This window comes from Ovis canadensis, chromosome 2, assembly GCF_042477335.2.
Source record: "Ovis canadensis isolate MfBH-ARS-UI-01 breed Bighorn chromosome 2, ARS-UI_OviCan_v2, whole genome shotgun sequence".
Taxonomy (NCBI): domain Eukaryota; kingdom Metazoa; phylum Chordata; class Mammalia; order Artiodactyla; family Bovidae; genus Ovis; species Ovis canadensis.
The window spans coordinates 119,025,827-119,040,832 of record NC_091246.1 but is presented as its reverse complement, the minus strand read 5'-3'; the positions used below and the strand labels follow the sequence as shown (position 1 = coordinate 119,040,832).

Genomic DNA, 15,006 nt, shown 5'->3' with positions numbered 1-15,006 from the left:
TACAGTCATTTGGTCTTAGGAGAGGCTCTTAGAATTGTTTTTCTTACTGTAGTAGAATTTTTTCAGCTGAATTTATTTTTATTATTATTTATTTATTTGACAATATTATATTGGTTTTGCCATACATCAGCATGAATTCACTACGGGTGTACATGTGTTCCCAATCCTGAACCCCCCTCCCACCTCCCTCTCCATACTGCTGAATTTTTTTTATGTTGATATGTCTAAAAGCATGACCTCATGTCATGTTAAATATACTAATAGGCAAAATTATAATACTTGGCTAACACTATAAAATTGAAAAATATATTTTATATTTATATAATTTAACTTTGGAGAAAAATAAAAGATAGATTTTATTTTAGAAAACTTTCTAAATAAACAGTGTACTTTGACCTTCACCAAGATAGAACAGGCCATAAAACACACCTTAACAATTTAAAAGAAGAGAAATCAGTGTCTCCTCTCAGACTACAGTGGAACTAACCAGAAATCAATAACAGAAAGTTAGCTGGAAAATGCCCAGATACATAGAGATAAAATAGTTTACTTCCAGATAAAACATAGGTCAATGAAGACATCTCAAGAGAAATTTTAAAATATTTTAAACTAAATGAAAATACAACTTTTAAAAGTTTGTGGCATACAGTGAAAGCTTAGGTAGAAATTTATAGCTTCAAATATATAAGAAGAGAGATCTAAAATCTTTCTGTCTAGCAAAGGAAACCATCAAAGAAATGAAATGGCAAACTATGAAATGGCTGGAAATTATTTGTAAGTCATATATTTGATAAGGAGTTAATATTCAAAGTATGTAAATCTCATATAACTCAAGAGCAAAAAAAATGATCTGAATAGTCATTTTTCCAAAGAAAACATAATTTGGCTAGTAGGTATGTGAAAAGATGTTCAACATCACTAATCATCAATGAAATACATTTCAAAACATTGAGATACACCTCTTACCTCTTAGAATGTCTGTTATCAAAAGACAAGAAATAACAGGAGCTGGCAAGGATGTAGAGATAAGGGAAGCTTTGTGCACTGTTGGTGGGACTGTAAACTGGTGGAGCCACTGTGGAAAACAGTATGGAGGTTCCTCAAAAAATAAAAATAGAACTGCCAGCAGTTTTGCTTCTGGATATCAGAGACACTAAGTCAAAAAAAAATCTGCATCCCCATGTTTATTGCAGCATTATTCACAATACCTAAGACATGTATCTAACTGTAGTGTCCATTGATGGGTGACATATAAAGAAAAAATATATATAATAATAAATATATATATGAATTCAACACACATACGAAAGGCTGGTTCGGTGTTAAAAAATCAGTTAACCCATCAAGTTGACAGATGAAAGAAAAAAAAATCACATGATCCTATCAATAAGTGCAAAAAAAGCTTTTGACAAAATTTCAATACCCATTCATGATTTAAAAAAAAACTTAGTAAATTAGGAATAGAGGAAACTTCCTCAACATGATAGGCTATTAGATTCATGTAGTCGTAATTGTGGTTTCCAACCATGAATTTTAAATCATTATAACTAGGCTCAAACACATTTTTATTAATCAAAATAGGAACCATAGTAATCACATTTTCGTTAATGAGAAATAAGTTTGTTTATTCCTGTAGCTTAAAAATCTATGCTTTGAGATTCAACAAACTCTTGGAAAGCATTTTCTGCCTCCTGCTGGTTGAGGAAGTGTTTTCCCTTCTAAAAGTTGCTGGAATGCTTGAAGAAGTGGTAGTTGGTTGGCAAGAGGTCAGATGAATATGGCAGGTGAGGCAAAACTTCATAGCCCAATTTTTTCAACTTGTGATGCATTGGTTGTGTGACATCTGGTTGGGCGTTGTCATGGAGAAAGGATGTTCCATTTCATCATTTTCTGTCCAAATTATTACTGGAAGTTTAATGCAATAAAACAAGAAAAGGAAATAAAAGCTATACAGGTTGAGAAGGAATAAATAAAGCTTTGTTCACAGACTTGATTGTTTATGTTGAAAATTTGAAAGAATTGACTGAAAAACCCTCCTGGAACTAACAAGGTTGTGACATACAAGGTTAATATGCCAAAGTTAATTTCTTTCTTACATACTGGCAACTAACAAGTAGAATTTGAAATTAACTATACAGTGTCATTTGCAGTAGCAACCTAAGAATGAAATACATAAGTATAAATCTAAATATATATATGAGATCTGTATAAGGAAAACTGATGAATGAAATCAAAGAACTAAATGGAAAGATATTCTAAGTTCATTGATAGGAGCACTGAATATTGTTAAGATGTCAGTTCTTTCCAACTTGATTTATAGATTTAATACAATTCCAATCAAAATCCCAGAAAGTTATTTTCTGAATATCAACAAACCGAGTCTAAGGTTTATATCGAGAGGCAAAATAGCCAACACAGTATTAAAGGAGAAGAGCAAGTTGTAAGACTGATACTGTCCAACTTCAAGACTTAACTATAAAGCTGCAGTGATCAGAGCAGTTTGGTATTGGCTAACATATGATCTTTATGGGCTTTCCTGATGGCTCAGCGGGTAGAGTCTACCTGCAGTGCAGAAGAGCCAGGAGATGCATGTTTGATCCCTGGGTTGGAAGGATCCGCTGGAGGAGGAATTGGCAACCCAGTCCAGCATTCTTGTGTGAAAAATCCCATGACAGAGGAGCCTGGCAGGTTAAAGTCCAAAGGGTTGCAAAGAGTTGGACATGACTAAGTGACTAAACACAAAGTATGATCATGAGAAAAGGAGAAAAGAAGAGAGAGCTTAGAAATAGATCTACATAGATATAGTTAACTGATCCTTAGCAGAGGAGTAAAGGCAATACAGTGGAGCAGAGATTGTCATTTCAACAAATGATGTCAGAAGAACTGGATGTCTGAGTGTAAAAAAATGACTAATTAATAATGGAGAGAGGCTTGGTGTCCATTGGGATCAGGAGTATATCGCAGATATGTGCCTTCTCAGTTTCACTGTGAACCTATAACTGTTCAAAAACATAGTCTTTTTAAAGAGGAGTACACTTTGCATGGTTATACATTGGGATAAGAAAATATGATCTCTAGTTAATTCAAAGTACAGGTGTCTTTTTCTGAACAAGAATGAGGAAAATGAACAGATCCTTTTTATTTCACAGTTTTATTTGTAGGCTGTAGATCGTAATAGACTGTAGCTAGTAAAACACAGCAGAGGTTTTAATAATGTACATAAAGCAGATGAATTGTGAATAATATTAAAGCAATTACATTAAATGCCTTCTGACCTGTGTGTCCTAGAGTAAATACCCTTATTGCAACATAAGTCATAGACATAAAGCTATATCTGCATCCTCCTTTCCCCCCAGGGAAGAAGGTGATTGATGTGGCTGCAGGGTCCACCCACTGCCTGGCCCTGACTGAGGACAGTGAGGTCCACAGCTGGGGAAGCAATGACCAGTGTCAGCACTTTGACACCTTGCGTGTGACCAAGCCGGAACCCTCTGCGCTGCCTGGACTGGATACCAAACATATAGTCGGGATTGCCTGTGGACCTGCCCAGGTACAAAGTAGATAGCTTGGTATTTTGTAGAATTTTTAATTTCCTGTCATTTGTTGCTAGTATGTAGAACATACTTGACTTGGATGTGTAGTCCTTTGCCAAATGCTTTTTCTTCTCAAATGATGTGATCATGTTTTCCTTCTTAAGTCTGTTTATATAGTGGAATGCATTGATTTTCTAATACTGGAGGAACCTTGTGTTTTTGAGATAATCTCCACTTGGTCTTTTTTTATATTGTTGGATTTGATTTGCTAATACCCTGTTGAGAGTTTCCCTGTCAGTGCTCTTCAGAGATACTAGTTTGTGGCTTTCTTAAAAAACACTTTCTTGCCTTTTTATCAGGGTAAAACTGGCCTCATACATAGTATTGGCAAGTGTTCTGTCCGGTTCTGTTTTCTGGAATGGGTTGGGTAGAATTAGTGTAATTTCTTTTTTAATATTTTCTTATGAATTTATATGACCCTAGAGATTTCTTTCTCCAAAGATTTTTAACCACAGATTTAATTTTTTAATCTGGAATTGTTCAGATTATTTCCTCTTTGGTAAGTGTTGCTGGTTTGTGATTCTCCAGGTATTGCTCCTTTCTAAGTTACCCAGTTTCTATGTGTAGCATTTTCTTCGCTAGCGTTTTCTTACTGACCTTTTGACGTTTTTGGGTCTGCAGTGATATCTTCGTTCAGTCCTGACATGAGTAATTTGTGCCTTTTCTCTTTGCCAGTTTTATTATGGGTTTACCCATTTTGTTAATCTTTTCAAAGAGCTAGCTTTCATTTCATTAATTTCCCCTTGTTCTTTTGCTTTCAGTTTCATCGGTTTCTCCTCTTGTCCCTTTTCCCCTTTCAGTTTGCTTTGGTGTCACTTTGCTGTTTTCCTAGTTTGTTTAGGAGAAAGCTTAGGTTGTTGATTTTTAGACATTTGTTCTTTTGTGGTATGTAAGCACTTGATACTATAATTTTTCCTCTTAAGTAGTGCTTTAGTTGGGTCTACAAATCTTGATATATTTTCATTTTTGTTCAGCTCTAATTTCTTTTGAGAATTTCTCTTTGCCCTGTGGATTAAGTGTGTTGTTTAGTTTCAAAATTTTTGGAGATCATTCTTTATCTTTGTTACTGATTTCTTAGTTAACCATTGTGGTTAGAGAAGAAACTCTGTATGATTTCAGTTCTTGATTTGTTTTTTCATCTTAGAATGTGTTCTCTTTGTGAATGGTCTGCATATGTGCTTAAAAACAGTGTCTATTTTGCTGTTGGCGTGTTTCACCATTGTTGGTGGAGTGTTCTATAAATGTCAGTCAGATCTAGTTCATAGGTAGTATTACTCAGTTTTTCTAGATCCTTGCTGATTTTGTTTGCTTGTTCTGTCAATGAGGACAAATTATTCTGGGTATCTCTAAGAATAATTGTGGATTTGTTAATTTCTCTTTTTGGTTCTATTGGCTTTTTTTTTTATATTAGTGCTTTTGATCATTAAAAACTTATGGTAAACCATACAGTGGCATTAAGTATATCTACAGTGTTGTGTTACCATCACTACTATTCATATTCAGAACTTTTTCATCATCTCATACAGAAACTCTGTACCCATTAAACAATAACTCCATTTCTTCTCCCCTGGTGATCTGGAAATTTACTTTCTGAATTTGCCTGTTTGAGGTATCTCATATATGTAGAATTACATAATATTTGATCATTTATGTCTGGGTTATTTCATATTTGATTATGATGTGTTCAGCAATGATGTATGTTATAGCATGTATCAGAATTTTATACTCTAAAGGTTTGATAACATTCATGTGTGTGTATCTTCCACATCTTGTTTATCCATTCCTCCTTCAGTGAACACATGGGTGGTTTGTCTCTGGCTATTGTGAATAATGTAGCTATAGGGCCTTCTGCTGAAGTGGGTGTGGGTTTGATCCCTGGACAGGGAACTAAGATCCCGCCTGTGGTGACCAAAAAAAAACCAAAACAAAACAAACAGGTATTAGTATAGAAATTTCTGTGTGAGTCCCTGCTTTTCAGTTTTTTTCAGTATATATCTAGGACTGGAATTGCTGGATCATTATGGTAACTATGTTCGAATTTTTGAGACACTACCTTACTGTTTTTCCACAACAGCTGCCTGATTTTTACACTCCCCCTAGTTATGCACAAGGGTTTCATGTTTTCCACATGCTTGTCAACTGGTTGTTTTCTTTGTTTCTTTTTTTGTTTGAAGGCCACATCACAGTGAGTATGAAGTGGTATCACATTGTGGTTTTGATTTGCACTTACCTAGTGAAATGGTCAGTGCTTATTGACCATTTGTATATTTTTTTTGGAGAAATGTATTCAAGTTCTTTGCCCATATTTGAATTAGATTTCTTTAAGTTGTAGCAGTTCTTGGTATATTGTGGTTATTAATCCCTTATCAGGAAGATGATTTACGACTGTTTTTCTGCCATTCTGTGGTTTTCTTTTTATTCTGTTGATAGTGTTCTTTGATGCACAAAAGGTTTAATTTTGCTTCTATTTTCAGTGCTCTCAGTGTCATATATATATCCAAGAAATACATGCTCATGTAGATTTTCCAGTCTTGTAATAGTTTCATAGTTTTAAGTCTTATGTTTTATGGTCTTTGATCCATTGTTTCATATATGATGTAAGATAAGGATCAAATTGATTCTTCTGTGATTTTCCCAGCACTGTTTATAGAAAAACCTTTGATCTTCCCTATTGAATGGTCTTGGCACTTGTCAAAAGTCATTTGACCACATAGGCAATGTTTACTGTAGTCTGCTTCGCTGATCTTTGAGTCTGATTTTGTACCAGACCACACTGTTTTGATTAATGTAGTTTTTTGGTAAGTTTTGAATTAGGAATTAATCTTTTCCCAACTTGGTTATTCCTTTTCAAGATTCCTTTGGTTATTTGGGGTACCTTGAGATTTCATTGGCATTTTAGAATGAATCTATCAATTTTTGTTTTATGTATTTTGAAATTTTTGTTTGATACATACACATTTTGAATGTTTGGTTGTCTTGGTGAATTGACCCTTCAGTTGTTTTTCAGTGCCCCACTTGATCCTTGTTTTCCCTTGCTCTGAAGGGATAAATGAGTGTGGAAAAATGATTGTGTGGGTCACAACATTCACAACAGACTAGTCCATTGTTCCATGTTCAGTCTTTAATTCCTGTTCTTTTTTAATGTAGGTACTCCATTTTAATTTTCATTAGATTAGTAATTGTGTATTATAACTCTTCCACCCTTGTATTTGAAAAAAACTTAAGAAGTCTATATTTTAGTTCCTCTGTCTATCCATTAAAATTTAGAGTAATCTTGTCTATGTTTGCAAAAATACCTTGGTTAGGCTTTGGTAGAGATTGTGTTCAGCCTATTATCAGTTTGTGAAGAATTGACATTTTTGCTACATTGAGTTTTCTAGTCTATTAAAATATTATGTTTAAATGTTTATTTGCATTTTTGTTGATTTCATTTATCAGGGTTTTCAGCATATAAGTCCTGTTTTGTTAAATTTATATCTTTTTAAAAATTTTGTTTTCAATTTGAGGATAATCTGGAATGGAATGTTAGTTTCTCAGTCATGTCCAACTCTTTGCTTTGCGGACTGTAGCTTTCCAGGCTCCTTTGTCCATGGAATTTTCCAGGCAAGAATACTGGAGTGGGTTGCCATTCCCTTCTCCAGAGGATTTTCCCAATCCAGGAATTGAATCTGGGTCTCCTGCATTGCTCGCAGATTCTTTACCATCTGAGCTAGAGGGAGAATTGCTTTACAATATTGTATTGGCTTCTGTTGTACAACATGAATCAACCATAAGTACATACATGTCCGTCCCTCTGACCTCCCCCCTAACCCCACCCCCACCCCTCTAGGTTATCACAGAACACTGTGTTGCGCTCCCTGTGTCATAGAGCGACTTCCCATTAGCTATCTTGAATATGGTAATGTATATGTTTCCCTGCTACTTGCTCAGTTCGTCCCACCTCGACTTCCCCTGCTGTGTCCACAAGTCTGTTCTCTATGTTTGCATCTCTATTCCTGCTTGAAAATAGGTTATCAGTGTCAGTTTTCCAGATTTCACATGTATATGCATTAACACACAATATTTGCTTTTCTCTTTCTGACTTACTTCACTCTGTACAACAGGCTCTAGGTTCATCCAGCTCACTAGAACTGACTCAGATTTGCTCCTTTTTATGGCTGAGTAATACTCCATTGTATACATGTACCACAACTTCTTTATCCATTCCTCTGTTGATGGACATTTAGCTTGCTTCCAGGTCCTGGCTATTATAAATAGTGCTGCAGTGAACATTGGGGTACATGTGCCTTTTTCCGTTATGGTTTCTTAGGGTATATGCCCAGTAGTGGGAATTACTGGACTATATGGTAGTTTTATTCCTAGTTTTTAAAGGAATCACCATACTGTTCTTTATAGTGGCTTGTACCAGTTTATATGCCCACCAGTAGTGCAAGATGGTTTTTTTTCCACACTCATTTATCGTTTGTAGACTTTTTTTGCTGATGGCCACTCTGGCTGGTGTGAGGTGATACCTCATTGTAATTTTGATTTGCATTTCTCTAATAATGAGTGATGTTGAGCATCTTTTTGTGTGTTTTTTAGCTATGTATATGTCTTCTTTGGAGAAATGTTTAGGTCTTCTGCCCGTTTTTTTGATTGGGTTTTTTGTTTTTCTGCTGTTGAACTACATGAACTGCTTGTATATTTTAGAAATTAATCCTTTGTCAGTTGTTACATTTGCAGTAACTTTTTTCTGCCATTCTGGGGGTTTGTCTTCACCTTGTTCAGAGTTTCCTTGCTATGCATGGGGCTTCCCTGGTGGCTCAGTGGTAAAGAATCAGCTTGCCAAAGCAAGAGATGTGGATTCATCCCTGGCTCAGGAAGATCCCCTGCAGAAGGAAATGGCACCCCATTGCAGTATTCTTGCCTTCGAAATCCGTATGGCCAGGGGAGCATGGTGGGCTACCGTCTGTGGAATTGCCAAAGAGTTGGACATGCAGTAGTGACTGAATAATTGCTGATAAAAGCTTTTAAGTTTAATTAAATCCCATTTTTTTTAACTTAAATTACTGTAGGAGGTAGATCAAAGAGGATTGTTGTTTTATTGTTCAGTTGCCAAGTCCTGTCCAACTCTTTGTGACTTCATGGACTGCAGCACACCAGGCTTCCCTGTCCTTCAGTGTCTCCCACAATTTGCTCAAACTCATGTCTGTTAAGTTGGTGATGCCATCCAACCATCTCATCCTTTGTCACCATTTCTTCTGCCCTCAATCTTTCCCAGCATCAGGGTCTTTTCCAATGAGTTGGCTCATCACATCTGGTGGCCAGAATATTAGAGCTTCATCTTCAGCGTCAGTTCTTCCAATGAATGTTAAGGACTGATGTCCTTTAAGGTTGACTGGTTTGATCTCCTTGCAGTTCAAGGATTCTCAAGAGTCTTCTACAGCACCACAGTTCAAAAGCATCAAATTCTTCAGCACTCAGCTTTCTTTATAGTCCAACTCTCGCATCCATACATGACTACTGGAAAAACCATAGCTTTGACCATATGGTCCTTTGAAGCAAAGTGACGTCTTTGCTTTTTAAAATGCTGCCTAGGTTTCTTATGGCTTTTCTTCCAAGGAGCAAGCATCTTTGAATTTCATGGCTGCAGTTACTGCCCCCAGTGATTTTGGAGCCCAAGAAAATAAAGTCTGTCACTGTTTCTTTTTTTTTTTTTTCCCATCTCTTTGCCATGAAGTAATGGGACTGGATGCCATGATCTTAGTTTTTTGAATATTGAGTTTAAAGTCATTTTTTTCACTCTCCTGTTAGACCTTTTTCAAGAGGTTCTTTAATTCCTGTTCTGTTTCTACTATTAGAGTGGTATCATCTGCATATTTGAAGTTCTTGATATTTCTCCCGGCAGTCTTGAATCTAGCTTGTGATTCATTCAGCCCACATTTTGCATGATGTACTCTGCATATAAGTTAAATAGGCAGGGTGACAGTATACAGGTTTGACATACTCCTTTCCAAATTTGGAACCAGTCCATTGTTCCATGTCCAGTTTTAACTGTTGCTTCTTGACCTGCATAAGGCTTTCTCAGGAAACAGGTATATTCCCATCTCTTTAAGAATTTTCTAGTTTGTTGTGAATGTTGTATCCCATACAATCAAAGGGTTTAGCATAGTCAGTGAAGCAGAAATAGATGTTTTCTGGAATTTCCTTGCTTTTTCTATGATCCAGCAAATGTTGGCAGTTCGATCTCTGGTCCCTCTTCCTTTTCTAAACCCAGTCACTACATCTGGAAGTTTTCAGTTCATGTACTCTTGAAACCTGGCTTGAAGAATTTTGATCATTGTCTTGTTGGAATGTGAAATAAGCATAATTGTATGGTAGTTTGAACATTCTTTGGTATTGCCTTTCTTTGGGATTGGAATGAAAACTGACCTTTTGCAGTTCTGTGGCCAATGCTGAGTTTTCCAAACTTGCTGGCATATTGAGTGCACTTTAACAGCATCATCATTTAGGATTTTAAATAGCTAGAATACCATCACCGCCACTAGCTTTGGTGGTAGTAATGCTTCCTCAGGCCCACTTGACTTCAGCTTCAGGAAGTTCTCCTCTAGGTGAGTGATCATAATCGTGGTTATCCATGCCATTAAGACCATTCTTACATACTTCTGTGTATTCTTCTTACCTCTTCTTAAACTCTTCTGGTTCTGTTTAATCCTTATGGTTTCTATCCTTTACTGTGTCCATCTTTGCATTAATATTCCCTTGATTATCTCCAAATGTCTTGAAGGGATCTCTAATCTTTCCTATTTTATTGTTTTCCTATATTTCTTTACATTGCTCATGTAAAAATTCTTTTGTATCTGTCCTTACTATTGTCTAGAACTCTGCATTCAGTTGGGTATATCTTTCTCTTTGACTTTTGCTTCTCTTTCCTCAGCTATTTGTAAAGACTCCTCACACATGCACTTGACCGCCTTGCATTTCTTCTGGGGTGATTTTGATCGGTGCCTCCTATACAATGTTATAAACCTCTGTCCATAGTTCTTCAAAACTCTTCCTACCAGATCTAATCTCTTGAAGCTATTTGTCATGTCTACCATACAATCGTAATGGATTTGATCTAGGTCATACCTGAATTGCATTTTCCCTACATTCTTCAATTTAAGCCTGAGTTTCGCAATCAGGAGCTCATGATCTGAATCACAGTCAGGTCCGGGTCTGGTTTTTTCTGACTGTTCAGAGATTTTCCATTGTGGGGTGCAAAGGATGTGATCAATTTTGTTTCGGTATTGACCTGACATGGTGATGTCCATGTGTGGAGTGATCTCTTGTGTTGTTGGAAGAGGGTGTTTGCTTTGACTAGTGTGTTCTCTTGACAGAAGTCTGTTAGCCTTTGCCCTGCTTCATTTTAATACTCCAAGGCCAAATGTGCCTATTGTTCCAGGTATCTATTGACTTCCAGCTTTTGCATTCCAATTTCCTATGATAAAAAGGACATCTTTTTTTTTTTTTTTTGGTGTTCCAGAAGGTCTTGTGGAACTTTATGGAACTGTTCAACTTCAGCTTCTTCGGCATTAGTGGTTGGGGCATGGATTCAAATGACTGGGATGTTGAATAGGTTTGCCTTAGAAACGAACTGAGATCATTTTGTTGCTTTTGAGATTGCACTCAAGTACTGCATTTCAAGCTCTTTTGTTGACTGTGAGGTCTACTCCATTTCTTCTAAGGGATTCTTTCCACATGGTCATCTGAATTGAATTCACTCATTCCCATCCATTTTAGTTTTCTGATTCCTAAAATGCCTGTGTTCACTCTTGCCATTTCCTGGTTGAACACTTCTAATTTACCTTGATGCATGAACCTAAGATTCTAGGTTCCTAAAGCTACTCCTCATCCCTTTACTAAGCCACCTTTTATCTTTATATTTAACGTAAATTTCTTATAGATACTGTATAGTTAGGTTTTGGTTTTGCTGTATCCTGATCTCTCTCTGTTTTTATGTTCAGACTCTTGTCTGTCATTTATTAATTTTTTTGTTTGCTTTCTTCTTTTTGTTCCTTTATTATTTCCTGACTTCTTTGGGATTATTTGAATAGATTTTAGTTTTCAGTTTTACTCAGTTACTTAATTTTGGTAGCAAACAGAGTTTTGAAAACAAGATGGAGTACTGAATTGAGAGGAAATTGGAAGCTGTTAGTATGTGAATTAGATAGCTGAAAATGCTTGCACCTTTGGGACAGTTAGAGGGATGAAAAAGTAGTAAGTTAGGGCATCTTTGTCATTCCTAATGGTCAATCTCTTGTGGAAGAGGCTGATAACTGAATGTGAGGTTCTTGTGTTTCTTCCAAAGAGTTTCGCTTGGTCTTCCTGTTCTGAGTGGTCCATTGGCCTTCGTGTCCCTTTTGTGGTGGACATCTGCTCAATGACTTTTGAGCAGTTAGATCTCCTACTTCGGCAAGTGAGTGAGGGGATGGATGGCACTGCTGACTGGCCCCCACCTCAAGAGAAAGAGTGTATGACTGTGGCAACACTCAATCTTCTACGGCTTCAGGTATTAATGCTTTTTCTTTACTTTTCCCCATTATATAAGTGTCTTAGGTATTTGTAATGATGTTTTTGCATATTAAAGGGCATGGGATTTAGCCTGTTAAATGAACTACTATTGAAAATTTTGAAGTATCTGAAAGTAAGATAGTGATGGAGTGTAATGTTTATGATGCTTAAAAAAATCAAACTGATTATTTTGTGTTTATCCTGTAAGTCAGTCTCTGCATGCAGGTAAGAATATATGTATTGATTATGTTATTACGGCTGAATTCAGCTTGTTGGCGTTCATCAGGGAGTCAGTCTTGAATTTATAGTTATTGTGTGTAAAGAAGTAACTGGGTGTGACAGTAGATGATCAGCTGCATGTGGCTGCCAGTCTGTCCTCTGGCCTGAGAGGAGAACTTCATTCGGGAAGTTCTGCTTCCTCCAGTAGTATCTCCACTTCCTCACAGGAGACGTTAAGGATAAAGGTCAGTGTAAGAAAAGCTACACTTATATTACCATATGTAAAATAGATAGCCAAGGGGAATTTGCTGTGTGGCTCAGGAGAGTCAAACAGGGGCTCTGTATCAAGCTAGAGGGGTGGGATGGGGCCAGAGATGGGAGGGAGTTTCAAAAGGAAGGCGATATGTGTATACCTGTGGCTGATTCATGTTGAGGTCCGCAGAAAACAGCAAAATTCTATAAAGCAATTATCCTTCAATAAAAACATAAATTAAAAAAAGCTACAAAATTTTTTCCTTTCCTTTTTATTATTATTATTATTATTATTTTTACTTTACAATATTGTATTGGTTTTGCCACACATCAACATGAATCCGCCACGAGTGTACACGTGTTCCCAATCCCAAACACCATGCCCTACCCCCCCCCCCCCCAATCCCTCCGGGTCATCCCAGTGCACCAGCTCCAAGCGTCCTGAACCCTGCATCGAATCTAGACTGGCAATTTGTTTCTTATATGATATTATACATGTTTCAATGCCATTCTCCCAAATCATCCCACCCTCTCCCTCTCCCACAGAGTCCAAAAGACTGTTTTATACATCTGTGTCTCTTTTGCTGTCTCGCATACAGGGTTATTGTTACCATCTTTCTAAATTCCATATATATGCGTTAGTATACTGTATTGGTGTTTTTCTTTCTGGCTTACTTCACTCTGTATAATAGGCTCCAGTCTCATCCGCCTCATTAAAACTGATTCAAATATATTTTTTTTAATGGCTGAGTAATATTCCATTGTGTGTATGTACCACAGCTTTCTTATCCATTCAGCTGCAGATGGACATCTAGGTTGCTTCCATGTCCTGGCTATTATAAACAGTGCTGCGATGAACATTGGGGTACACGTGTCTCTTTCAATTCTGGTTTCCTTGGTGTGTATGTTAGAAAGTAAAACTGTAACTAAAATCTTTGATCACTATGTTTTTCTTTGTAATAAAATACCTATGACTTAATGTCAAGAGAACAATATTTCTGAGCAAAATAATTTTCCTCCTTTATAATGTGAGGGTTTCTATGTGACCCATCATGTCACCCTTTTTGTTCTTTCCCCTTTTTGTCTTGGCTTTCAAAAAGCAGGAAAGTGAATGAACTTTTAATTACAACATGGAATTAGCAGAAGTTTAGAAATTGCCTCCCTTCCGCAGAAGTATTTTATGGAAGCTCACTTACAAGCACACCTGTGGGGTGGTGTGCTTGTCAGGGGTCTGCCCTGTTTCCTGTTGCTTCCCATGGTCTTTAGTGACACTGTTGCTTTTGTCAGTGCTGTGGAGAAAGACCTTGTACAGGTCCTAGGCTTGGCTCCACTTAGTGCATATGTGCCTAATGCTGTGTTTTCCCATTGCTTTGTTTTGTCTTTCAAGGTCTTTTAGTTGTGTCTTTTAAAAAAATTAACTCACATAGCTTAATTTGTAAAAAGAATTCAGTTTGAGAGTATTTATTTCAATATGTGGATTGAATCTTTTATATTTGTGATTACTGATGTTTTGTGTAAGTTTGTTCATCATTTTATTATATTTTGATCAAGTTTCTGAGAATTTTTCCTTTCAGATCCCTTTAATTGTTCCTAAGTTTTGAAATTTTGATTTCTGGCCATTACTCATATTATAGAAAAATTAAACTATTTGTGAATTTCCCAACATGTTAAGTTAATCAGTATTTCTCTTCCTGAAAAATATAGGGGTTATAGGATGCCTTAAACCTAACGTCTCTTTCCACCATTAGTATTTGAATTATTTGGTAGTCTGTTACATTGACTCCAGGGACTCTTTGTGTGTGTGTGTGCAGCTAATAGAAGAACACTCCCAATTGTAGTATATAAGATATATTCTGATTTTAGGGTTGTTAAAACATGAAAGGAAATAGCTCCTAGAATTTGTGAAATATAATTATCTTTAAACTTTCCTTCAATTAATTATTATAATTTTGAGAGATCATACTTAACTCTGATATGTATAGTCCTAGTCCTTTTTTTTTTTTTTTAAATCAGTTTGTTTTGCCATTATTACTTATATCACCTCTCTCCTGGATATCTCCTTCAGTAAGTTTCTTCATTAAGGTCTGTGAGTTATAAAGTCTGAAAAACTTTATTAGCTTCAACATCTCTTGAGATAATTTAATGAGGCTTAATTTTTTAGGTTGTTTTATCAGCACTTGGAAGATTTTCTACTGTCTTCTGACCTTTATTATTGCCAGTGAGAAATCATTACTGGTACAGTTGTTGTTTCTTTGTAGCTAATTTGTCTTTCCCTTTGGTAACCTGTTGGATTTTTGCCTTTGTTTTGTGATTTTAATACATTATGTCTAGGATTTATTCTTAGCTTTGGACATGTCCTCAGAGGGCAGTTTTACACTTGTCTGTGAGGTTCCATTGAGTTCCTCCGGCT

The 15,006-nt window shown here is 36.4% G+C and overlaps 1 protein-coding gene across 7 annotated transcripts in view; it reads left to right on the top strand.

The window, feature by feature from the left end:
* The window catches only part of HERC2 (HECT and RLD domain containing E3 ubiquitin protein ligase 2), a 243,505-nt gene that overhangs the window by 60,055 nt on the left and 168,444 nt on the right, over positions 1–15,006 (top strand). For all 7 annotated transcript variants that reach the window (XM_069576810.1, XM_069576811.1, XM_069576809.1 and 4 more), the window contains 2 exons: positions 3,357–3,550; positions 11,923–12,123. In XM_069576810.1, the coding sequence (XP_069432911.1) occupies positions 3,357–3,550; positions 11,923–12,123 (395 nt within the window). The remainder of the gene's footprint in view (positions 1–3,356; positions 3,551–11,922; positions 12,124–15,006) is intronic.